Source organism: Vulpes lagopus, chromosome 22 (assembly GCF_018345385.1).
Source record: "Vulpes lagopus strain Blue_001 chromosome 22, ASM1834538v1, whole genome shotgun sequence".
Taxonomy (NCBI): domain Eukaryota; kingdom Metazoa; phylum Chordata; class Mammalia; order Carnivora; family Canidae; genus Vulpes; species Vulpes lagopus.
Window position 1 is genome coordinate 14228229 of NC_054845.1, and position 24396 is coordinate 14252624.

The 24396-nt window shown below is 41.7% G+C and overlaps 1 protein-coding gene across 5 annotated transcripts in view; it reads left to right on the forward strand.

Annotated features, from left to right (window-relative positions):
* PARD3B (par-3 family cell polarity regulator beta) overlaps positions 1 to 24396 on the forward strand; it is a 981887-nt gene that overhangs the window by 923133 nt on the left and 34358 nt on the right. For 4 of the 5 annotated variants that reach the window (XM_041737013.1, XM_041737015.1, XM_041737016.1 and 1 more), the window contains one exon: positions 4459 to 4538. In XM_041737013.1, coding sequence (XP_041592947.1) covers positions 4459 to 4538 — 80 coding nt within the window. Of the gene's footprint in view, positions 1 to 4458; positions 4539 to 13128; positions 13155 to 24396 lie in introns of all 5 variants that reach the window. The other variant, XM_041737018.1, reaches the window with a different exon arrangement.

Genomic DNA, 24396 nt, shown 5'->3' on the forward strand with positions numbered 1-24396 from the left:
TCATGTGTCATCGGGAAAATATAAATTAAAATAACAATGAGTTATCACTGCACACCCATTATAATGGACAAAATCTGGAACTCTGACAACCCCAAATGTTGGTGAGGATGTGGAGCAACATGAACTCTCATTCATCACTAGTGGGAATCCAAAATGATACCACCACTTTAGAAGATAGTTTAGCAGTTTCTTACCCGACTAAACATACTCTGAACATACAACCCAGGAAATATTTGGTATTTACAAAAATTGAAAATTTATCTTCACACAAAAATCTGCACACAATGTTTATAGTTGCTTTATTTATTATTATTGCCAAGCCTAGGAAGTCACTAAGATGTCCTTTAGTAGATGAATGGATAAATAATCTGTGGTACATCGAGACAATATAAAATTATTTAGCACTAAGGAGAAATGAGTTATCAAGCATGAAAAGACATGGATGGAACTTAAATACATATTACTAAGTGAAAGAAAACAATATAAAAAGGCTATAGACTGTAAGATTCCAACTACATGACATTCTGGAAAAGGCAAAACTTTGGCAACAGCAACCCATGGTTGCCATGGGTTTGGGGAGAGGGAAGAATGAGTGGGCAGAGCATAGAGAATTTTTAGTGCAGTGAAAATATTCTTTATGATATTATAATGATGGACACATGTCATACATTGTTCAAACCCAAGAGACTGTACAACCCCAATAGTGAGTCCTAATATAAACTCTAGACTGTGGATGATGATTTGTCAGTATAAGTTCATCAATTGTAACTAATGTAGCACATGGTGAGGAGGGTGGTAATGGCGGAGTCTGTGCATATGTGGGACAGCGGGATCTGAACTCTCTACATTCCTCTCACTTTTGCTGTGAACCTAAAAGTGCTCTAAAAGCACGTAGTAGTAGTGGCAATAGCAGTTATAGCCGTAATAGTAGTAGTGGTGTTGCTATTACTATATCCTCTTCCCTAATGGGCTTTGTTTCTTCCTTTACCAAAATCTTGACTTTCCCTGAAGACACAGTGCTTTTCTCTTCTAAATGCCTCCATGTTGTTTCATTTTTGCTCTCTCTGCTCAGAATGTCTTCTCCTGCTGCTCCTACCTTCTCCCCCACTAAAACTTCTCCTCATTCATATTCAGGTTTTAGATGAAGCTTCAACACCCATATGAAGCTGTCTTCAACTCCGCCAGGTGGACTTTGCTATCTGTTTCTTCAGACTCCTACTACCTCCTTTCTCATACTGACACTCTAGCAGTGATCTCATTGTACTGTAATCGTTTGCAGACCTGTCTCCTCTATATTCAAAGAATGAAGAAATCCAGCCCTTATTCATTCCTTTAAATATAGTGCCTAGCATGGCATTGGGATATGGTAGCTGCTTGGTAATCCCTGGTTCAAAGATCGTTCAGATTGTTAAAGATGTTGTCATGTTGATAGAGAAGTACGGTATATAGATATAGATACAATATAAATATAATAAATATATACACAATTGGTGAATGAGAGAATAATTTTCGATACAGAAACACACCACCCATCTTAGCTACTTCCGTGAAGTTTTTCCTGACACCTTCTGGTGTCACCTGGGCCACTGTTAGTAATGTCCTGAATGGCATTGGAACATACATTGTCCTACATCATTCTTTAATTATTTCACTTCTGATGCTTGTTTTTCCAATGAGACTAAAGCTTCCTTAAGATAAGGATCATCCTACATTTCATAAAATCTCTTATGCTGGTAGCTCACCAGAAGGTGAGGCACATGGGTGCTGAGACCCCAGAATGTGGACAGCCACCATTAGGCCAGGCCAGTTCTGGTAACAGTGCTAAAAGGATTAACTTGGAGTTTTGTGGCCAAAAGAAAAAAACTACTTTTTTTTTTTTTTTAAGATTTTATTTATTTATTCATGAGAGACACAGAGAGAGAAAGGCAGAGACATAGGCAGAGGGAGATGCAGGCTCCATGCAGGGAGCCCAATGCAGGACTCAATCCCGGGACTCCAGGATCATGCCCTGGGCCAAAGGCAGGTGCCAAACCGCTGAGCCATCCAGGGATCCTAAAAAAGATTACTTGTAAATGTCTAAAGCCATACTAGGGGACAGCCCAGGTGGCTTAGCAGTGTAGCACCGCCTACAGCCCAGGGTGTGATCCTGGAAACCTGGGATGGAGTCCCACATCGGGCTCCCTGTATGGAGCCTGCTTCCCCCTCTGCCTATGTCTCTGCCTTTCTCTCTCTCTCTCTCTCTCTCTCTCTCTCTCTCTCTTTCATGAGTAAATAAATAAAATCTTAAATAAATAAAGCCATACTAGGGATGCATAAGCACAATGTTCTCCACCAACCACAATTAAATAACCTTCAGCATAGTTCTGGTATTCGAGCTAATTCTTCCTACATAAAAAAAAAGTTTAAAAACAAAACCTTAGTTAGAAGTGGCTGAGGACAATAATTGTATCCTTCACTTCTGCTTTTTCTATACCATTTATTTATCCCGTTTGTCTGATACCACCCTTGTTTCTGATCTTTGTTAGAAAAGTCAGTGGTTTGGGATCCCTGGGTGGCGCAGCGGTTTGGCGCCTGCCTTTGGCCCAGGGCGTGATCCTGGAGACCCGGGATCGAATCCCACATCGGGCTCCCGGTGCATGGAGCCTGCTTCTCCCTCCGCCTGTGTCTCTGCCTCTCTCTCTCTCTCTCTGTGACTATCATAAATAAATAAAAAATAAAAATAAAAAAAAAGAAAAGTCAGTGGTTTAAATCAGGACTTGTATCCTAACGCAGAGAATTCTATCTCTCTGTAGTTGCTTGTGAGTTTGTATGTGCAGTCTTCATCCCTACCTTGGTAATTCACTGGGCTATTGCCCTTTCTTATAACTCCAGCCACTCCTCTTCCATGTATTGGTGAAATGTAGAGAGGTTTTTCAGGATACATTCTGATGAGCCTTCTGTAATAACTGGACACCAGGAATAGTCTTTCTTACTCTAAATAAGTGTATATATTTGTTTTGCAACAACTTCCACAATACATCCTCCCTACACATGTCACCCAAGCTGGGATGGTGGTTTTATAGAGAGCTAGAACTTTTGGCAAGAAGAAAATAACTTGCACATTGAGTACTACCTAGAAAAATTTCCCCTACTGACTTGACACCTTTACTTCCCGTGCTTACTAGCAAATTCTGTCTTCCCCCCTTATAATGTCCAGGTGTTCTGTTTGCCCCCTTCATGCCCATTATGTGATGGCCAGCCCAGCCTAAGAGCCAAAACATAAATGATCCACAAACCCACCTGTGTTGACATGAACAGGTGAGGAATTGATAAGTCAACAAGTACTTTTAAATACCTGGATGTGTTCATCCTGTTTTTGATTGCTATGAGAGCTGCAGAAGCACTATGTATAAAGTTTTTACAGTTACAGAACTAGCACACTTTATTGAGAACGTACTGGGGCCACGCACTGCTCTTCAGAGTCTCAGAGGCTGATGGAAGAGACCCGAAGAGAGGTCAACATGGGAAGCACAAAGGAAGGGAAAAAAATAATAAAGATCAACCCTAGCTAGAAAAGAGGTCCTGACTTCTCTGTGGTAGTTGCTAGGGGAGGGAATTAAGTGAGGTTTGGGTGAGGGAGGGCTTCATGGAAGCTCTGGAGTAGACAGTAACTTGTCACCAACCCCTGTTAGTAAAGGAAGGTTTGGAAAAGGTACTTTTCAAAAATATGGCCCTGGGAAGCCTAGGTGGTTCATTCGATTGGGTGTCTGCCTTCGGCCTCAGGTTGGGATCCTGGGATCAAGTCTCACATTGGGCTCCCTGCTCTGCTTCTCCCTCTGCCCCTCCCCCACTTGTGCTCTCTCACACACATGCGCTGGCACTTTCTCTCTCAAATAAATAAAATTTCAAAGAAACACAAAAATACGGTCCTTGTCTTAGGCAACAGGAACTTAGGAGACATGATAACTAAATGTAATAGGGGATTCCAAAACAGGAAAGGGGTTGGATAAAAATCCAAATCAACTGTGAGCTTTAGTTAACAATAATGTGTCAGTATTGATTCATTAATTGTAAGAAACATACCACACTAGTGCGTGATGTTAGTAATAGGGAAACTGAGTTCCGGAAACCCTGTACTGTTTCTTAGTTTTTTTTATAAGTCTCAAACTGTTCTAAAAACTAAAGCCTAAGTAAAGGGGGGAAAATGGTCTTTCAGCCTACTGAATCTCCCTGGCTTAGTGACAGGAAGGAGTCAGTTTGACAGTGTCCCTTTTTGAAAGAACTGACTTTGTTGTTAAATGCCATGTTTGTGGCTTGATCATCAATTCCAATAGCAATACTGAGATCCTGCTTGCTTTTCCACAGTTGATTTTTGGCAGGCAGCAGCAGCATTTGTGCGCTGATTATAATTTTGCAATGCATTGTCAGTAACCAGGGTGTATAATGGATCTTCATCTCTAATTACTTTTCTCTCCACAGGTGTCTGGAAAGGGTCCAGATGGGACTGCACACAACGTCCGCTTTGAGGGGATGGAGAGACAGTACGCATCCTTACCCAGGTAGATCACTCGGGGTCTCCTCTCACTAGCTTACCTACAAATAAAGTCTTTAGAGAAATCTACATGAAATAGAAATCTGGCTTTGAAATTGGGAATATGTTATAATTTTCCTTACTCCCGTCTGCTACAACCCTCGTGCCATCTTCACAACTGTGCTAATAATTGAAACACTTGTGGGTTATTTTTTAAGAAAAGAAAATAGTATATCATTGCAATTGAACATGTCAGCAAGAATATTGGATACAGAATGGAAATCCTAAGCCATTGCTATAAAAATAGTATTGAACATCCTGCACCAAGCTTAGGGACAGTAAAATAGTAAATCCTCTGTCCTAGCAGTTACCTACAAGGAAGGGCAAGCCAACCTTAACCTTGGAGCTTCATGTGGGTGTTAAAAAGCAGGAGAGAAATGTGAACCTGGGAAGATGTTCTGTGCTTGATTTAGAATCTGACCGGGTTTGCGAGGCAGTCAGCAAATATTGCTGAGAGCCGCAGACACAGTGGGGGAAGGAAAACAATCGCGTGGGAAAAGTTCGCTTGGTGATTCTGGCCTAACACGATCCACTTAGGCTGTAACTAGATACCCCTGAAAATGAGATACAATTCTCAAAGGCTTGTGCTCTTATCTGTGAGATGAAGAATAATTTTGGTCTGCTATCAGTAGCACATGACAAAGAGGAAAACTTTCCAAGATTATGTCTAGTGCAGCTACTATGGGAGTGAAGAGGGAGTGTGAGAAATCTTGAGTTTGGGGGGTAGTGGGGGGACAAACAAAGAAAGGTTAATGCCAGCCAAAAAACTGAAATGTTACGGAATATCTCCTTTTAAAAAGAGGGGAGAAGATCCTAAATAGAGCTTTTTCATCGAAGTGGAATTGTTGAAGTGTTATCCCAGAGGGAGTAACTGTGTTGAGTTTCACACTGGCTATAATTCTGTGTGTGAATCTACAAAAATACCATCCTGGATATTGCAACAGGCATAGCCTAAGTGACCATCTGCTCTTATAAATAGTATGTTGATTTTCAAAAGTAATAAAATCTGAGCTCTAGTAGAGAATCAATTGTTAACACTGATTGGGCAGGATACTCAAACTACAATATTTTAAAAGCTTCCATACAACTGTATCTTATTTATCTCTCTGCTTTCTTTTTTGGTATGTAGTCTCATAGTCTCTTCTCATTCTTGATTTCTTTCCTCTCCTTATTTTTCCCTGGCCTAGTATTTTGTTTTCATTTTTTAAAAAATGGAAGTCATCTCCAAAATTTGTTTTAAATATAACATTTCTGGCTTTCAATGTTGAAATGTATGGAAATTGTGGTTAAGGCAGATGGAAAGTAGTATGTTCTTATGAGAGGGAAGAAAAAAAAGAAAAAACTGGATACAGTTTAGTGTCTCCTGGCCAACTTGCACCAGACTGCGGAAATGGATTTTTTTTTTTAGTACAAATCAAAAACACAGAAATAACATTGAAAACTCTAAATTTCCCTCATTCATTCTCCATATATCTATTAATTATCTACTCTGTATTGAGCCCTGAGGATATAGAGACTGGAGATACAGTGCCAGTCCATCCCCAGGACTCTACTCTCTCAGACAGGTGGCAGCAAATAAACTTTGTATGACAGTGCAACAAATACTTGGTTTAGTAATTATTAGCAGAAAGTCCTCCGAATTTCCAACTCCTATTTATTTTTGCTAATAAGCCCTGAAATGCTTAATCATGGCTAACTCTCAACAAGCCTATTTTAGGATTAAACATTGCAGAGTGAGTTTTCTGACAAAGGCGATACATTTATGCTGTTTGTGGCTCTAGAGCTATCATCACAATGCATGAGTTGACAAAATCCTGCCAACCCCAAGAATATAACGTAGTTAGAGGGGAAGCATCTCAGACCAAAAGCAGTTCTGACCAACAGCACTCACACAGATGCTCGGTGGTAGGAGTGATTAGCTGCATGAGCAAACAAGACCTTGGTGGCTACCTGGCAACCAGAAGTCGCCATGATGGACAATAAATGGTATTCAGACAAATGCACATGAGTTCCCTGGCACAAGTTTTCAAATGGAGGAGTTCCACCTTAGGTTTCCATCTCAACATCTGAAGGGGGGGTTGCAGGATATCCTCACCAATGTGCTCCAGCCCATGCAGGTACTCCATCTTTACCCAACAAGATGCAGAATGAAGAGGCAGGGGACCCGCTTGGCTTTAAGAAGGTATACAGATCCAGCTCTGTGTGCCAGTGACATTTACCCTGGTTTTCTAGTCTTCCCCACCCTGGAGATTTTCCTGTTCTCTTGCCTGAATCACAGCAGCTCCCTGCTCTCTCCCTTTGTCAGGAGAGGAAGGTGAGCACATCTCTGTAGGCACTGGATCCATCCCCTCTTTGTCACAGAGGCAGGGAGCTTTACGATATTTGATATTTATGGAGTTAAATTTTTAATTGAAGATGGGAATAATTCAGGAGTGCCTGGGTGGCTCAGCCAGTTAAATTTTCCAACTCAATTTCAGCTCGGGTCATGATCTCAGGATCCTGAGATGGAGCCCCAAGCCCAGCTCCATGCTCAGCAGGGAGTCTGCTTCTCCCCACTCCCTCATCCCCTCCTCTGCCCCTCCCCCTGTTCAAGATCTCTCTCTCTCTCTCTCTCTCTCTCTCTCTCTCTCTCTTTCTCTCTTTCTCTCTCTCTCTCTCTCTCAAATAAATAATTCTTTTAAAACAATAGGAATAATTCTATCTATGGGAAGTTGGTGGCCAACCTTACAGTGAACTAAATATGCTCCTGGCTGCTTTGGTTGCCATGTGGTTTGTGGAGAGCATCACAGGAGTTTTTAAGTTAACTCAGTAACGCTGATTTATATGCCAAATTTGGAACCATTGACACACAGAGAGAGAAAGTGCACACACACCCCTCACACACCCTCTTCTCCGGGCATGGCGTGAGTCAGTAGCCCTGGTCAAGAGGCACCCTGCTATGCTTTCTTGGAGTTCAGCCATCTTTAAAGTGCGCTCCTGCAACCTGCGGCCCTGCTGAAAGACCCTTCCCAAAGTAGAGCCAGAGCCGAGCCAGCCCAGGAAGAAGACAGTTCCTAGCACTCAGTAGTTAAGGATGTTGCCTAAGGCTAAGGGCTAAGGATGTTAAGTATCATTGTTAAGCAATGTTAAATCTTCTGTCTCTGAAGAAAAATGACTTTATTTCTTGTTTCCTGAGGGTGCTGTTTTGGAAAGCAGAGCATGGTTATAATACGACCTCATTAGCAAACGCTAGGCTTTTACCAGGACGGATGTTTTGCCATCCTGGCCAGCCCCCCAATTTTCTCTGGTAGTAAACACAGTGAAGTCAGCATTCCCTTATTCTTGCCCGACACAAATTATTACTCACCCTGAGTGAGTAAGGAAGCGCTCGTTTCCTAGGCTGCTTTAAAGTGTGAACATCAGTGTATGTATTTTTGCAAGCAGCTGCTTTTTCACGTCAGCCTCCGGGCCCTGCTCCGTTTTCGCGGGCCTCCTTGTGGTCAGCTCCTCCAGCAGCGAGCGTACCACAGGCCCGTCCCAAGCCACCATTGTTCCCACCTGGCCCATCCCTGGCCCTGTGGGATCCCATTATCCCTTCTCTGCAGATGGCTCAGGGCATCGGCACAAGATGTTGCTCCTCTGGGCTTGTAATCAAGTGTTGAGTCCTAAGGAGTGAGCAAAAACATCTCTTCTGTGGTCCTATATATGTGGGCGGTGAAAGGTTGCTGGAAAAACTCATAAAAATGCCTTCGTTGGTCCCAGTACAAAATGCACATTATGCAGCCCCAGCTGGGCCTCTGCTGCTGTCCAGAATTTCTTTTAGTTGTGCTGTCGACTCCCCTGACTCTCCCACAGTGGCCATTCCAACCCTGTTCTACTCCCATTAAATTCTGTGAAGATGACTAAAGCCCCCAAGCGCAGTCTCTGGAGATGACCTCACTTCCTCTCCTTTATGACCCTGAGACATTCATTCAACACGAGCTCCTCCACTTCTCCCCAGTTTGGACTCGCTGTCTTCACTGACCCTACTTCCCCAGGAGAGACAATGAGGGCACAGACTTGGGGTCAGGCCATAATTACAGCCCCAGCTCTGTCACTTATCACCTGTGGGACTTTGGCCAAGTGATCTGACTGCTCCAGACTCAGTTTTTTTCATCCACAAATAGGGGTGGTATTAGGGCCTCTGTATGGTGCTGGGATAAGTAGTAAGTACAGTAGTATAAGCAAAACCCTCAGTGAAGACATATTTTAAAGATTTTTCTTTTTCCTTGTGTTAGCTCCTTTTAATTTTATCTCTGGGGAAGACGTGTTTCTTTAGTGAGTCAAACCCATACAACAGAGCTCATTCCTGCCGGCTTCGTAGGGATCCTGTGCCATCAACTACCCCTCTCTCTGCTGTATCTTGAAGTCCCTTGGCAGTTGCTTCCCCCACCCACTGCCTACTACTGTAAATGCATAGGCTCTGAGAGCCCACAGCATGGACAAAGGAAGAGCCAATGCCTGCATGGTGATACGCTAGGGTTATAACTGAGACTAAAGGTTTAGCCAACTCTGGGGAAGGACCAGTGAGTGGTCCAGATGGTCAAGAGCAAGAGGACATAGCAGACCAATATGATCTGAGTAACAAGCTGTGCTAGTAGACATGCTGGGAGACAATAATTCTTATGGATAAGGAGTTTCATTTAAAGCTCAAGTGGCAGGACTACCCCCCTGCGCTTGATTCCAGTCCATCAGAGGAAACAAAGAACTTTCTTTCACCCAACTCTTTCCTCTAGGTCCCACATTTCCTACCGTAAGAAGAGTGGCTCATATCTATTGACTCTCTTTCCACACCACCCACTGACATGGTAGCCTCTTGCCCCAAGTTTCTGATACTGGCACTGATATTTCTAGCTGGTTCTGCCTGTAGCTCTTTTCCTCATGTAGATTATCCCTGAGCAACTGCCTTCATTCCTACAGATTCAGCTCTCACCATTATGATGATAATTCCAAAATGAACCTAGCTAACCTTCCTATCTCACTCTTCATGTGACCTCAGTTATAATCGCCTGCTTGATACCTCCATCCTCTACCTTCAAGAAAGAGGTTCCCATGCCCAAACTCAAGACCTCAATGTCATGTTTCTTTAGCTCTTCTTACTTTTCACTTCCATGACATTTGTTTGGCACCTTTCTAGTGCCACTAAAAACACCATGGATTAGATTATGAAGCTTTGCTGCCCCTCTCCACCCCTTGGATTATAAATTCCTCAAAATAGGGGATATTGTTTTATATCCATCATGTTTTATAACCACCACTAGGACCTAACATAGGACTATGTATATAACAGGTTTTTAATATATCAGCATATAGATGAAAATAGATTTTTTTTATATAAGTAATTTATAGGAAAGAATTTCTTCCAAGTTTTCATGACCATTTGTTTCAGGATGCTATTTTCTAATAGAACACTAATTTTTCACGAGAATGCCTCTTTTCCCTGGAATCTGTAGAAGTCCAGACTTCTAAGCAGTCAACTCTGAGTATTTACTGTGTGCCAGGCACTGTTCCAACTGCTTTATATCTACGGACTTGCTTAATGTTCACAACAATCCTGTGACTCTAGAGCTAACCTTATTATAATCCCTGTTTCATAGGCAAGAGCACAAATACAAATGCCCAAGTTCAACAGCTAGAAATGGCAGAGGTAGGATTGGAACCCAAGCAGTCTGGCTGCAACTTTGTACATTTAACCTCTGGAACTAGGTTATCCAGCTTAAGAGTCAGAACCAAACTCCGTGGGGGCACCCGGCTGGCTCAGTCAGTAGAGTATACAACTCTTGATCTTGGGGTTGTGAGTTTGAACCCCACATTGGGTATAGATACTACTTAAAAATAAAATCTTAAAAAAAATATCCTTGTTCTGTAGAATTACATACTGACTGATGTATTTAAAGGTAAATGGTCATGATACATGTTGCCTAAGCCCAAATACTTAAAAATAAATAAATCAATTACAAAAAAAAGAATCAAACTGCGATTATCACACTCACCTTGTATCACTTGCTCATCTTCTTGTCTTTCTCCCTAAACTGTAAGTACCTTTGAGGACAGGGACTATGTCTTACTCATCTTTGTATATGACACAGAACATTACTAATATACAGGTTAAGTAATGCCTTTCAACCATCTCTGTAAACGCTGTCATAAAATCAATTCTTTTCCCATCCCCTTGGGTCCTTCCCTTGAAATATGAACAATTTAATGTGTAATTGCTACATGAACATTAAGCAATATACTTTCTCTACCAAAAAAGAGACTCCTGTTTTGTTAGAACACTCCCGAGAGTTGAAAAAGCAGTATCTGCAAATTGGTACTTTGGTTCTTTAAGATTAAGAATAATATCTACCCAGAAAGAAAAAAAATGACAAGATGTTTTCAGGGGCAGGGGGGGAAGCTGCAGGAGCATTCCCAAGGAGAGAGAGAGACTCCCTTTCCTGAGATTGATGCGGGACAGGGCCCTGCTCAGGCCATACTTGGCTCCCAGTCCTGATGTTGCTCTAACCCGTATTACATAAATTACTTGAGAGGGAGAAAAATGTGTCTCTGATCGTCTGAAGCAGCTTTAACTTGGCTGTGTAATGAGAAGCAACATACTAGAATTGATTTTGGGTAGAAAGAGCAACTTTAGAGGAGCAAACAGCTTATGCTTGCTTCCTAGGAACCCAAAATAAACTTGCTTCCTAAGTGTGTTCCCACTGTTTTCGTATTGGGTAGGATTGTGTTCAGATCAGAAGAACATGCCATAAGAACAGACTTCCGCTTTAACATTTCAGTTGGTTCATTTTGTCGGTTTCAGCTTTCTTGTCTACATATGCTTTTGCCCACCCAGGAAGACTCAATCACAAGCACGCAGCTAATGTTGAAGCTTGCGACCTGCACTGTGCCTACTACATTGTATTACCCTCGACAGCATTTGGTCTGGGCGTCCCCTGTGCCCTCTGTTGTCATTTACCTGGCTGCTTGAGGACCCTCTCTCTCCCTGATTGCTCTGGTTCTCTTCAAGGGAGCTTCTGCTCTGCTCACAGCTATTCATTTTTCCTTTGCCAACCTTACATTGTTTTATAGCATTTGCCGAGCAGATGGCAGTGACTTTCGAGCTCTGCAAAGATTTCCACCAATGCCACAGTCCTGGTCTTTGCTGAAGCTAAGCTAGTGATTGAGTGAGTGCAATGAAAACAAGAGCAGTCAGCACCTTAGGTGTATATATGTGTGAGCTTGTATCCGGTGGGGGTAGGGCTTCAGCCATCTGGGCTAGGGAAGTGGACAGAGTCTCCATGTTGCCTAATTAAGTACTTCTGTCTGCCACAAAGCCAGTTTGTCAAATAAGAGGCTTCATGAACATATATGCACTGCTCCCAGCAGTCAGATGCTCAGCCAGGGTTTGAGGCCATTCCAGCTACTCCTTCTCCACAAGGGAAGGGGCCTGATGCCCCTCATCTAGATATGGCTGATCATGGCCAGTCTTTCTGACCCCTTCCTGGTAGCACAACTTTATCTGAACTGCCTCTCCGTGTTTGAAAGGCCACCTCTCAGTACTCAAGTCTGTGATCACTGCCCTGACTTTGGAGGGAAGCTGAAGAACCTGTCTAGATCATATCTTCTGCATCTGCATGCGACAGAATGTAATGCTTTTTTGAAAATCAGGGAAGCCCTGCTACCCCACCAGATTAAATTTCTCATTCTCTCCCCTCTGGCTCCCTGCACCGAAAATCTAGTCTCTGCTTCTGCAGAGACTCCTGTAGAGTCAGCTGCCTGGTTGGCTTCTCTGACACCACCTCACTCAATGCAGAAGACAAAATAATGAATTAGTGGCAATTTAATTCTTTGTGAAATGAAGATATCTCCATCGTCAACTCAAACTTCCTGAAAAATGCAAAAAGCCCTAGCGTGTAATACCGCTTCAAGATGCCAAGCGGCTGAGATCAGGGGGTTAATGCTACTGCCATATCATTTTTATGTCACTTAGTTCCTCAGATAAAAGTCCATTTTAATCAACTTTTCATCATTTCCTCATAGCCAATATATCCTTGATGCCAGTTAGAATATTTAATATTAATTATTCAGTGGAAGTCCTCCATTATGAGTTTAGTTAGACGACTAGTGATTTAAAACATGTTAAGACCCATTACAGCACTGATGTCCCCAAAATAGTTTCAACTGAATCTTGATGGACCACATATATTAAATTCCACAGATCTTTACTTTTCCCTCATTGCTCCTAGAAAATATTGAACTATGACACGTCTGTTCACTAAGTACTCCTTTTAGAGGAGGGGGGATGTGCCTGCTGTTTCAACAGTGCCAAATCTGACACTACCTTGAACTTGAAACGTGGTGAGCTTGGTAAGCTGACTTCCATATTTTCCCTCCTACACATATTTGAGATTTAGCATTCATTTCCCACATCTCCAACCAAAAGAAAAGAAATGGTTTATTTTGTGCCTAGGCAGCTGCTCCATTCAGAATGTTGCTCTGTCTCTAATTTCTCATATTCCTTGGTTTTCCTATCGGATTGCCACTCTGCCATCTGTCACCAGAAGCTCATGGCCCTGGAATTACTGTGGTGAGTTTCCTGACCCTGCTGAAGTGCTTTCCATGATGCTCTCACTCTGCACCTGCCTCCCTCTGTCTTTTGCATCTCTCCAGCCATTCACTGCTATGGCCTGGCCCAAGTTCCTCACTTTGTCCTTGTGTCAACCTACCACAGGCAGAGACACTCTGAATAAACCAAGCGTACTAATTCTTTACAATATCTGGTATGTGTTTGTGAGGGCTGTGTTTTATGATTCTTTGAAATGACATCACATCACTAAAACATGCAGGCATCTAGGATAAAAAACAAGGGCCTCCCCAAATGCAGGAACACATGATGTCTTCCCCAGAAATAATGGAAGAGTGAAGTCATTAGGTTTAGTTTCCATTTTTGTCACCAAAATCTGCCCACAGATTGTCTCAATGATGCCATATTTACTCCTAAGCTAGCCAATTATATTTGAAAAGGAAATCAAACCAAGAACAATGAAGGCAAAGGCAGAAGGGGCATGATGTAAATGTGTGCAACACCTACCACGTGCCATGTACTTTCTATGGGTTGTCTCATTTTCTGCTCACCATCCAATTGGATAAGAGTCATTATGCTGCTCATTTTGTAAAATAAAAAAATCCGTCCTTGAAGTGGCAAGATCAGAATCAGAATCCAAACTCAGTTCTTTCTGTTTTTCAAGATCTTCTTTCTTCTGCTTTACCATGCCACTAACACCGACAAGTTAGGGAGATGGTGGAATCCAGCAGCTTTCTTTTTGTTTTTTTTTTAAGATTTTATTTATTTATTCTTGATAGACATAGAGAGAAAGAGGCAGAGACACAGGCAGAGGGAGAAGCAGGCTCCATGCTGGGAGCCTGGCGCAGGACTCGATCCCGGGATTCCAGGGTCACGCCCTGGGCTGAAGGCAGGTGCCAAACCACTGAGCCACCCAGGGATCCCCAGAAGCTTTCTTCTTGAGTAACATGAGTTCATGGGAAGGAAGATATCTTCGACCATATTAGAAATATATTCAGTGTTTCTTAGGGCTCCAAAGAACATGGGAAATGTTGAAACCTGTAGGTGGTGAAAAAGCAATAAAATACAATAAGACAAATAATAGGGAATTTATGGGAAAAAAGAAAATTGCTTTTGAAGTGTATCATTCTTAGTCTTATATCACTGTTTTCCCTGAGTAAAAACAAGATAGCCACATTTTCCTTACAGCAATTATTCTGCTCCTATTGGGAGCAAAAACAAAGATGTAAATGGCTCCACATGGGGCTGCACAGGCAAAGGACTGCGTACCTCAAGTGCATGGACCCGGTTCCCAGCCCCAGATCGCACTCTGCACTGCCCTTCCAAAGAAGCACTTGTAATGGGGCATCAGGAAGGAACCAACACTTGATAACCATTTATTGTGCTCTGAGAACTCTGGTGGGTACTTTCAACTGTCCTCCCTTATTTCTAGCAACAATCCTGAAATAAGTATTGTTATCCCAATTTATAGATGAAGAAACTGAGGCTAGAGATACAAAGTAATATGGCCAGGGTTGCACATAGAATAAATGACGGGCTTTGGATTTAGTCTAGCTCCTTCTACCCCTGAAGCCTCTAACATCTTTATAAATCAAGTTGTCTGGTGCCAGGTTGGCTATAAACAAGTAGGAGAGAAGCATTCAATGCCATCCCCTATGGAGGCAGCCCTCTCTATGCTGACCCCATCCAAAATCACTACAGTATGTAACTCTAGGACATGAACATGAACAAACCCCTAACAGGCATTAAAAATTACTAAGAATAGCAACCACGAACCACAGAGCTCCCCTTAGCATACATAAACACCTACCTCCTTCCCGCTGAAATATCTTCTAGATGGTGCTCTTTTTTAAAGACAACATGTTTGTTATGCTAGTGTTTAAAATATATACCAATTGGTTCCACTTCAGCAGTTTTCATAGCCAGGAAAGTATTGTTGCTTCTTTCACGGTATAGGCCTGGCAGATGCTCAGGGGACATGGCTGAGATGTAAATGCCAGATAACTGTGGCGGGATGGCATCAATTGACTGTATTGCTTCAAGTCCAGGGAAGAGAACTTTGGCAGTCAATTAGCACGGAGGTGCCACACGAGCCCATCTGTGCCCTGGATTTCATGTGACACGGGCCCCATAACCTCAGTCTTTGTGCCAGCAAACACCTTGGTCCAGCTCCATTATTTCTAGCAAAGGCAAACATTTGCAATACAAATGTGGGAAGGGTTGGTACAAAAAGAGCAGCATCCAGAATGTGTTCTTGCTTATATTCCAAGTCTTCAATTAAGCCTAGATAGAAGTGGTTCGGGCTTGTCCCAATAGAGGGTTGTCCCCCTCAACAATCAGCAAAACTGACCCTTGTGGTTGAACATGGAATGACATGTTAAAAAGATAGGAACCTGGCAATTCTCACTGGCCAGGCTCCACCAACAATATGCTCTGGGGCATGATAAGTCGCCTTTAAACTTGGCCATTGCTTGAAAGTGAAGACAGGGTGGTGACTGCTTAGATAAGGTTTCTGCCCACTAATTGCTTGCATGTAGCTGAGGCAAATGCACACCCATTTCCAGAAATGATAGTGTCTGACAGCCTGGCTTTTACAAGGTACCGGAAAGAGCTGTAATTGTTGCAGGAGAGGTTTAAGATGGAAAATAAGCACGTTGAGCTATTTTAAGAAGAAGTTTGCCACAATGAAGTTTTTCTTCTGGAAACAGGCCTATAAAATCAGGATTGGAGTTTGTGCTTGTCTGATCACTTTCCACTGATATGTTGGTGCCTTTGACAATTTATGCTAAATGGTCTAGACTGTGTAACACTCTTTCATGGTTTTGGGGTTTGTTTGTTTGTTTTTTTCCTAACATCCAGAATCAGGTCCATATATAAGACAGAGCTTATAGCCAGTATTCTATGTGAGTAATTTCTGGATATGCCTCATGTAATATGGCCAAGATAATGTGAGGACTGCTTTCTGTGGATTGGTTATAGACAAGTCACTTATGTTACCACCTTGTCAACAGCTTGAATTCCAGTTTGTACTTTTTCTGGTCACTTCCTCATATCTGATTTTTTTAAAACCCAGATTAGTCCTGAATTGCTCAGAGCTAACTATGCAATTCTATTAGCCTACACAGTTGAGCTGAAAAAAGTCATCTATGCTTGCTTATTCCTTCATTCAACAACTATTCACTGACTACCTACTGAGTACAATACACTCTGTAGGGCTTGAAGATACAATAAGAGGTCCACAAGACACAGTCCCTGCACCATGAAACTTATAATCAGGTGGAGAAGATGATCATTGTACAATCACAAAGAAAGCATAAAATTTTAACTCTGCCCCTTATGAAAAATAAGAGCTGTGTGATTCCAGAAAATATGGGAAATTGGACTGAATCAAGGGAGCTGTGACCCGAAGGAGGTTAGAGAGTAGACATAAGGCACATTCCACACAGGGAGAACATGTGCAAAGGTCTTGTGGCAGGAGATGGCACCATGAACTGAGAGACTGAAAAAAAGGCTGCGTGGCCGGATGGAAACTGCAAGAGCCGAGCAGAAGTAGTTAGAGGTCAGACCATGAGTGGTTAAGTATGTTTGTATTCATTCAAACACTAAGTAGAAACTATTTATGGGTTTTTAGCAGGAGGAAGACGTAGATTTGTGTTTCAAACTTTTTTTTTTTCTACAGGCTGAAGAATAGATTGGAGGGAGTAAGGATGCAAACCAGTTCAAAGGTTATTGCTGTAGCTCAGGCAGGAGGTGGTGGGGCATCCAGGGGTGGTGGTGATGACAGCAGAGATGGGAAGAGACAGTGGGAAGTACTGACAGAATGTTCTAACGGATTGCATGTAGAGGTGCAGGGGGTAATAAGCAAAGCCAGGTGTCAAGAATGAATCCCCACCCAGCGGCATGGGTGGTGGCACCATTCCCTGAGAGAAGAACTGCTAGGAGAGGACTGGGCTTGGGGGGGAAATGTTGAGTGTGAGTTGAGACATATTAGATCAGAAGTGTCTTTTAGAATTCCAGAAGGAGATCCTGAAATGTGCAGCAGAGATAGCTCAGCGAGGATGGGAAGTGCAGTGGCTAATCCAGGAGGTTAGACCAACGTGTACTCTTGAACACAGAAGACCCTAGGGCATATTAAGGGTGATGATGTAATAACCACTGAGTCTCCTACTCAGAAAGTACGAAAAGAAGCAGGTGGACAGTGCAAATTGCATAGGCCTGGCCTCCAGTCTGTGGTTGTGACATGTCCTCAGCTATATGGATAGGAAAGGCTTATCTATCCTTGTCTGTGTAATTTCATTCTGGAAATCATATTTTTCTCAAGTAGTAAGAGTTGGTGACTTAATGCCATGTGGCATTCTGTGACTAAGCATAGCTCTGACCCCATAAAGTAGAAGCATGAAAATAATAAGAAACAGTGGAAATCATTTTGGTAACTGTGCTGTCCTTATGAGACAGAATATTCTTGTTCTTCGGAAATATGCACTGAAATACTTAGGGGTAAAAAGGCACAAGTCTCCTATTTACTCTTAAATGGTTCCAGAAATAATAATATGTATATATAATACTATGCATGAGTGCATGCTTACAAATGTGGAGAGAAAGAGGGCGCATGGAGGGAGAAGGGAACAGACTGGAAGGAAAGAAGATGAATGAAAAAGTAATGAGGCAAATGTGAATGTGCCGGAAATCTGGAGAAAGTACAGGGAGTTCCTTTTACTATTGTTGCAGCAGCAAGAACAACAATAACAAGGAACCGAGGAGGTTCTCATAATTTTCTAGTGCCAACTCAAAATTTTAAAAATGTCCTCATGCTAAAGTCTTAGGCTGGGTTTGTCCCAAAGGCAGACCCTGGGACAGAGACATGAGAGCAAGTGATTTTTTTGGGAAGCGATCCCAGGAAGTATTGGAAGGAGAATGAGGGAGAACAGGGAAGAAAGCCAGTCTATACTGCATTCGTGAGCAGGTTACTGCCGTAGGCAATGGGGATCAGTTCTGCTGGGGCCCTCTGGAAATAGTATGGAATGCACCCACACCTGGTGCCACCGGAGAGCAAGGATGTTGGGGAATTTATCTTGCAAGTCCTATTTGTCATTGGCTAAGGATTGCTCCTGAAGGAGCCAGCTCCCCAGCACTTCTGCCTCTCTAGAGCCCTGGCACAAGGAAGCCTCAAGCCAAGAAGCACAGATCTGTGGCGTGAGTCCCGTGGTGGACCTGCCGTGGGGAGAGCCGGCTGGACAGAGCAGCACCGCTACAGTGCGTGAGGGTGAAGTGCCATGGTCAAAGGGCATCAGTCCTAACATGCTTTCATAAGAGGGAAATATATAGTTATTGAGTAGCTCCAGACAGTCTGGGCGCATTCATTTTATTTTTGAAGTGGGTGTTGTACGAATTGGTCATGTGTTATATGAAACACAGTGAATGATGGTAGAATTGACAGAGCCGCCCCAGAGCGGAACCTCAGAAGAATATATTTCCGGTTTCTATGTTTTACCCAAAAATACAATTCATCAAAATGACGGAAAGTCTTTGGTGAGGTCATTTGCTGTCGAGTCCATGTTCAGAACATCACGGAAATACGGCAGCTCCTCTGAGAATGCCAAAATATGAAAGCCTCAGGAAAATGGAATTTGCTACGTAGGTGCCTGACTTAACCATGGCTGTGAATGCATGATGCCAGTTTGAGAGTCTGCAGTGACTTTATTTATGATCATGGCTGTAAACACATACCTGGTCAGGTTTGTGTGGGTTTCAACAGGTCATGTTTGCTCCAGTTAAGAATGGCAAGAATTTGGCCAAATGCAGGGACTAGTCATAGAGCCCTAGTGATACTGCACCTGTGGCCTCACCTGAGCATGAGACTTTATGTGGATATCAGTGTTGTGTCCGTGAAGCCTATACAACTGGATCCATTACATCCAGTCAATTAAGATGCTTAAGCTCATCTTCCTGAGACCAAAATGTATAGTTTACAAATCCAGCAGGCTACAGGATAAATTCCTAACATGTAATTAGATCAAAGAGTGAATATTTTTAAAGTTCTTGATATATATTGCCAGACTGACCTCTAAAAAGTTTGTCTCAACTTACACCTCACCAGCACTGAGTACAAAATACTTAATTTATGTCAATTTAATCGATTAAAAACTACTAATTATCGCAAACAGTTTTAATTTATAATTCCTTTACTTGTGATAAAGTTGAGTTTTTCTCACATGTTTATTGGAATTAGTTTTTTTTTCAGTCTATGGTAACTCATCTATTTTCGTATCATTTTTGTCTAGGTGTTTAATGCTTCTTAATTTACTAGAGTTCTTCATTGTCCTATGTTAATATTATTTTAATTTAACTTTATACATATGGTGAATAGGAATTTATAATTCTATAAGTCTCCAATCTTTTGGTTTATGATTTAATCTTTGCTTCTATATGTAAAAAGTTGTCTTTCATCATGAGACCGATAAATATTTTCCAGTTTCTCTTCTAGTTGTTTATGATTTCATTTATTTCTTATTTATTTATTCTTCTGCAGGAATACTTTGAACACACATGTCATCCTAAGTAGTAATGTGCTTTCATAACATAGTGTCAGGCAGTACCAACTGTGAGATTGTTGTAATCATAAAAAATACATGATGGTCTAGATACCCATGTTAAATGGCTTTGTACAAAGAATGCAGAAGTTATCTGTGCAATTTACTGATATGCATCAACCAGTCAAATTTTTTTTCTTGCTCCCACTGCAGTTAAGCCCTATGTCAGAATACACAAGTGTCCTGAAGCATTCTGATCTGGACCCTTGAAACATGATACAGCACCGGGTCTTCAGTGTCCTGGGAGTAGTCAGGATCACCCAGATGGGCTTCTTTCTTAGGATGGCACTTCTCCTTGCAAAATATGTTCTCCTCTCTTTGACCCTCTGCCAGCCAAGGTGACCCTCTGCCACGTGAACATAGAGTAACTGTTGAGCTGACACACAAGCCATGCATCCCCTCGAACTTGCATGTCTGTGTTTCCCAGATCTGCTTGATAAGAACTCCAATTGTGCTCCCCAAAGATAGTATTTATATCACTGGAAGTTGCTCTTTGAATTTCTCTGAGAAAGATGCACTTTCTACCAAAAAGAGACTTACCTTGAGATAGCACATGTATCACTTTGGCTAAACCCAAGGGAACTCTGAGAGGGGTCGTAAGCTGGAATATTTATATTGTCTACTGGTTGGTTTCAGGGGATCCTCAAAATCCCTAAAATTACATGCCAATTATTTTAAAGATTTTATTTTTTTATTCATGAGAGAGGCAGAGACACAGGCAGAGGGAGAAGCAGGCTCCCTCTGGGGAGCCTGATAGAGGACTCATCCCAGGACCCGGGATCACAACCTGAGCCAAAGGCAAATGCTCAACCACTGAGCTACCCGGGCGTCCCTACATGCCAGTTTTTTAATGAATAATATTTTGTGCATATTTCTGAGGGAAGGGGTAAGTAAAACTTACTGAATGAGAGCGATTCACTGTAAACTCTTTTTAAAGGGGTCATCATTTTAAAAAATCCTCCCCTTACAATTTCTGTGTGGCCAGCATTTTTCTTTCAATAAAACAATAATGTCCTCATAGAGAATATTTCCTTTGTAAAATTCATGAGAAAAAATATCCAAGCAGTGGCTGACTGTGTTGAAGGGTGTCTTCACTATCAGAATGAATGTGATAGTTTTAGCAAGAAAACTTATTTTGGTCTCCTTTCAGCCCCCAACAGCATGCGTGTATATATATTTCTGTTTTAAACCCTGCCTTTCATGTGCCTTTAGAAAGAACAAACCTTCCCAGCTTATAAATCCCAGAAAATGGGATAGATGGCATCAACCTGTTAACTAGGCACCCCTATTTCCCTTCTCCCTACCACACCCGCCAACAACAGGAAATACAGGCCCTGCTTACGTTTCAAGGCTATATTTGTGTGTTCGCTAGTGCTGCCTAAGGAAGGATTTACACATCCTATCTTCCCATCTTTTGAAAGGTAACATTCTGTTTCATCCCCTGAGAGTAGAGAGGAAGAAGAAACACTAAGAGAAGGAACAGCCTTCTTTGGGACACAAAGTACTATGTCAGTCCCCCTATAAATTATAGCAGCATAAAACCACAGGAAACACTAAAAAGTAAAATACTAACATTAAACCATAGCCACTCCACCATGTATAATTTAGATATATAATCTAAATGTGGGATGTTGTAATACAGTTGTCCATGTACCACTGGCAACAGTTATATTGGAAAAGAATAGACATTAGTTGCTGGTAGGTAACAAATATCCTTTATTCATCCTTATATGTAAAAGCCAAATGTCCTCAAAATACTAATCATGGCTAAAAATTTAAGGGCTGCTCTATCTTTGTTGCATAATATGAATTTGTAGCCTAATCTAGCCTTTTCCTGACCTTTTTGCCTAATGGCAGGATATTAATTAGAGAAAGATGGTTGCATAAAACATCCTCCTCATGTGACTATTTTTACATATGAGTAATTTCAAGCGACTAAAGATGGACGGAGCTAACCTGAAAGTAACAAACTGCTCACTGTCTCAGCCAAATTAGGCTTAATGCTGAAAGGCATTCCTTAAGAAGTCAAGAAGGCCGGGGGTCAAGCCATCAGGCCAGGGAGTGCAGCTGTCAGGCCACCTTTTGCAGTCTCCAAGGGAGCAACCAAAGAAAACCCAGCAAGGAAAATATCTCAAAAAATCAACAGAGAAAGTAAAGCAAAAATAACCAGATGTCCCAGAAGACTCTGTTGGTATTATGAAGAAGGCTAGAGCAGGGCTAACGGGGTTTGGATTTTATCAACCTTACTAATAAAAGTCACTTGGCTCTCCATCGAGAAGAGCAGTTGGTACAATATGGAAAGGTTTTAAAGACCATTAATTTCTTGAAATGAAACAGCTGGCCTTATTGGCTATTAAATAATGAGCCAGATTCTCCCCAGTGCCTAAGTCACTTTCTAGTAGTAAATTAGTCATTTAGGGAGGCACATTAACTCTTTAAGAAGATTAGAGTTCGATTTAGTGCACTTTATACTAGGAGGAAAGTTGTAGGGAATCTGTCTGAAGCTGAGTGAAGAAAAGATGGAGACAAGATGGAATCTGATGGAAGAAAGCAAACCTGTGACTTGTGTTAACATGACAACTGAGATGAGCATGGGAAATTTGAGGAGTTGAGTTGTTGACAGACATTTAATCTAGTGTTCTGAGATTGGATGAGATTGTGACAGTAGAGAGAGTTGACACTTCACTCATTCATTCATTAATTCACTCATTAAGTAAAATTTTAGTTAGACAATACTGTGTAGCAGGCACCAAGGAGATATTCATCAATGAAACATAGTCTTTGTCTCCAGAGCTTTACAGTCTAGTCTCTGGTGTCATAAGTGAGGAGTGGGAGACAGACAAAGGGAGATTGCAATAGAATATATCAGATGCTAAAATTGTATATAAGCACATTGAATTTGAGAGGAGGAGGTGGCAAGACATGTAGTTTGAAGCATCATACACAAGTTGGACTCTACCCAGAAGCCCTCAGGCCTTTGATGGCTTTTACATGAGGGAGTAGTTTGATCAGATTTGCATTTTGAAAAGAGCCCCTTGACAATTTCACGGAAAATAAATTGGAAGGGCAAGACTGGAAGAAGAAAAGATGATGTGAAGGTGTTGATATATTCCCTACAAAGAGCACTGATGGCCTGAAATAAGGCTGTAACAGTGGGGGATGCTAGCAAGAGCAAAAGCATGTGTGCTTTTAAGGTGAATTTACATGACTTGATGGCTGAGTAGATATGGTCATTGAGGGAAGGGCTGGGGACAAAAGTGACTCTAGAGTCCAGGACTTGGGCAGCTGTGGGGAGGCAGGTGCCATTGTCCTCAGCAGATAAGGAAGGATGGGATGCAAGTTTTGGCAGAAAGGCAGTGGTGGTTCTGGTCCCTAGGTGGATGATGAGCTGGCACATAAAGAAGCAGGAAAAGTTATTCATGGAGTCACCTAATGGGATTTGAAAAATGCATGCTAAAAGGAAACTGCAATTTATAAAACTCCATAATTCCTCAAGTTTAAACTGAATTCCTGAAAGGTATTTTGGTTGTTGTTGTTTGTTTGTTTGTTTGTTTGTTTTCTGCCAGAGGAAGGGATTTCAAAGATGCAGATGAAACTATGGCTATGTCCTTGCTCACCATGCATTGTGTTCAAGTGATTGGAAAGTGACAAATAAATAATCATCTTTGGAAAAGCCACCTTTTTTTTTTAACTCAGGACATCAGTAGTTAATAAAACATCGATATGAATATCAGGAAATTTATACTCTATGTAAAAAGTAGAAAATTGCACAGGTTGCAGACTAGGCAAATTAACAGTTCTTTCTCTGTCAGCACTTAAAATCTGTTCCATGGTTTCTCTCTATGGTATGGGGTGAAAGGTGCCAACAAATTGGTTTAGATGATGTAAGTATCTGAAAATATGGAAGAAATTATATATTGGGGGGAAAGAGAAAAATTCTTATATATTAAAAGGTGTTGACAACTTCACCACAGAATGGTAAAAAAAAAAAATGTCCTTAAAGATAAAACATTATTTCTGAATTTCAGAAACCAAGTTACAATGTTATACTATGTGCAGCAAAAGTCATTTTTAGAAAGAAAGTTGACATCAAAGTTTACTAAACCAATAACCCTTGTGGCAACTTCATGATGAGAACCTCATTCTTTAGGAATGTGAAAAGCATAAAATGAAAAGGGTGCAGAGTGCATAGACTGCCTACAGAGAACTTAACAAAAGAAGACAATGAACAGGAGTAAACATGGCACTCAGTGCTTTTTGTAAATCAAGGTGCCACACTGGTACCAATTGTATCATGGTTCCAGGAAGAGGTTCCCAGATAGATGGCCTTAAAATACCTTGGTCAACATTCCATGTGAACATTAATCTTCATTATTATTCTTTATACAACCCCAACTAGAGTAGATGATTGCTGCTCTAGAGTAATTCCCCCAAAAAGATCAACAGTACTCCTTTGTGCCCTCTGTTTTTCCACCCACTAGTCATTCCTGGTAGTAAAGCCATCCCTCCCCACTCCATGTTGTAGCATGTACTGAAATCAGTAAAACTCACTGACTTAATGCTCTAACTTGGGGCAACTTCATCTCATTTTAGCATGTGTCCTGAAACTTTTAACAGGAGACAAAGCCTTTCCCTTCAAAGTTACATTAATGAGT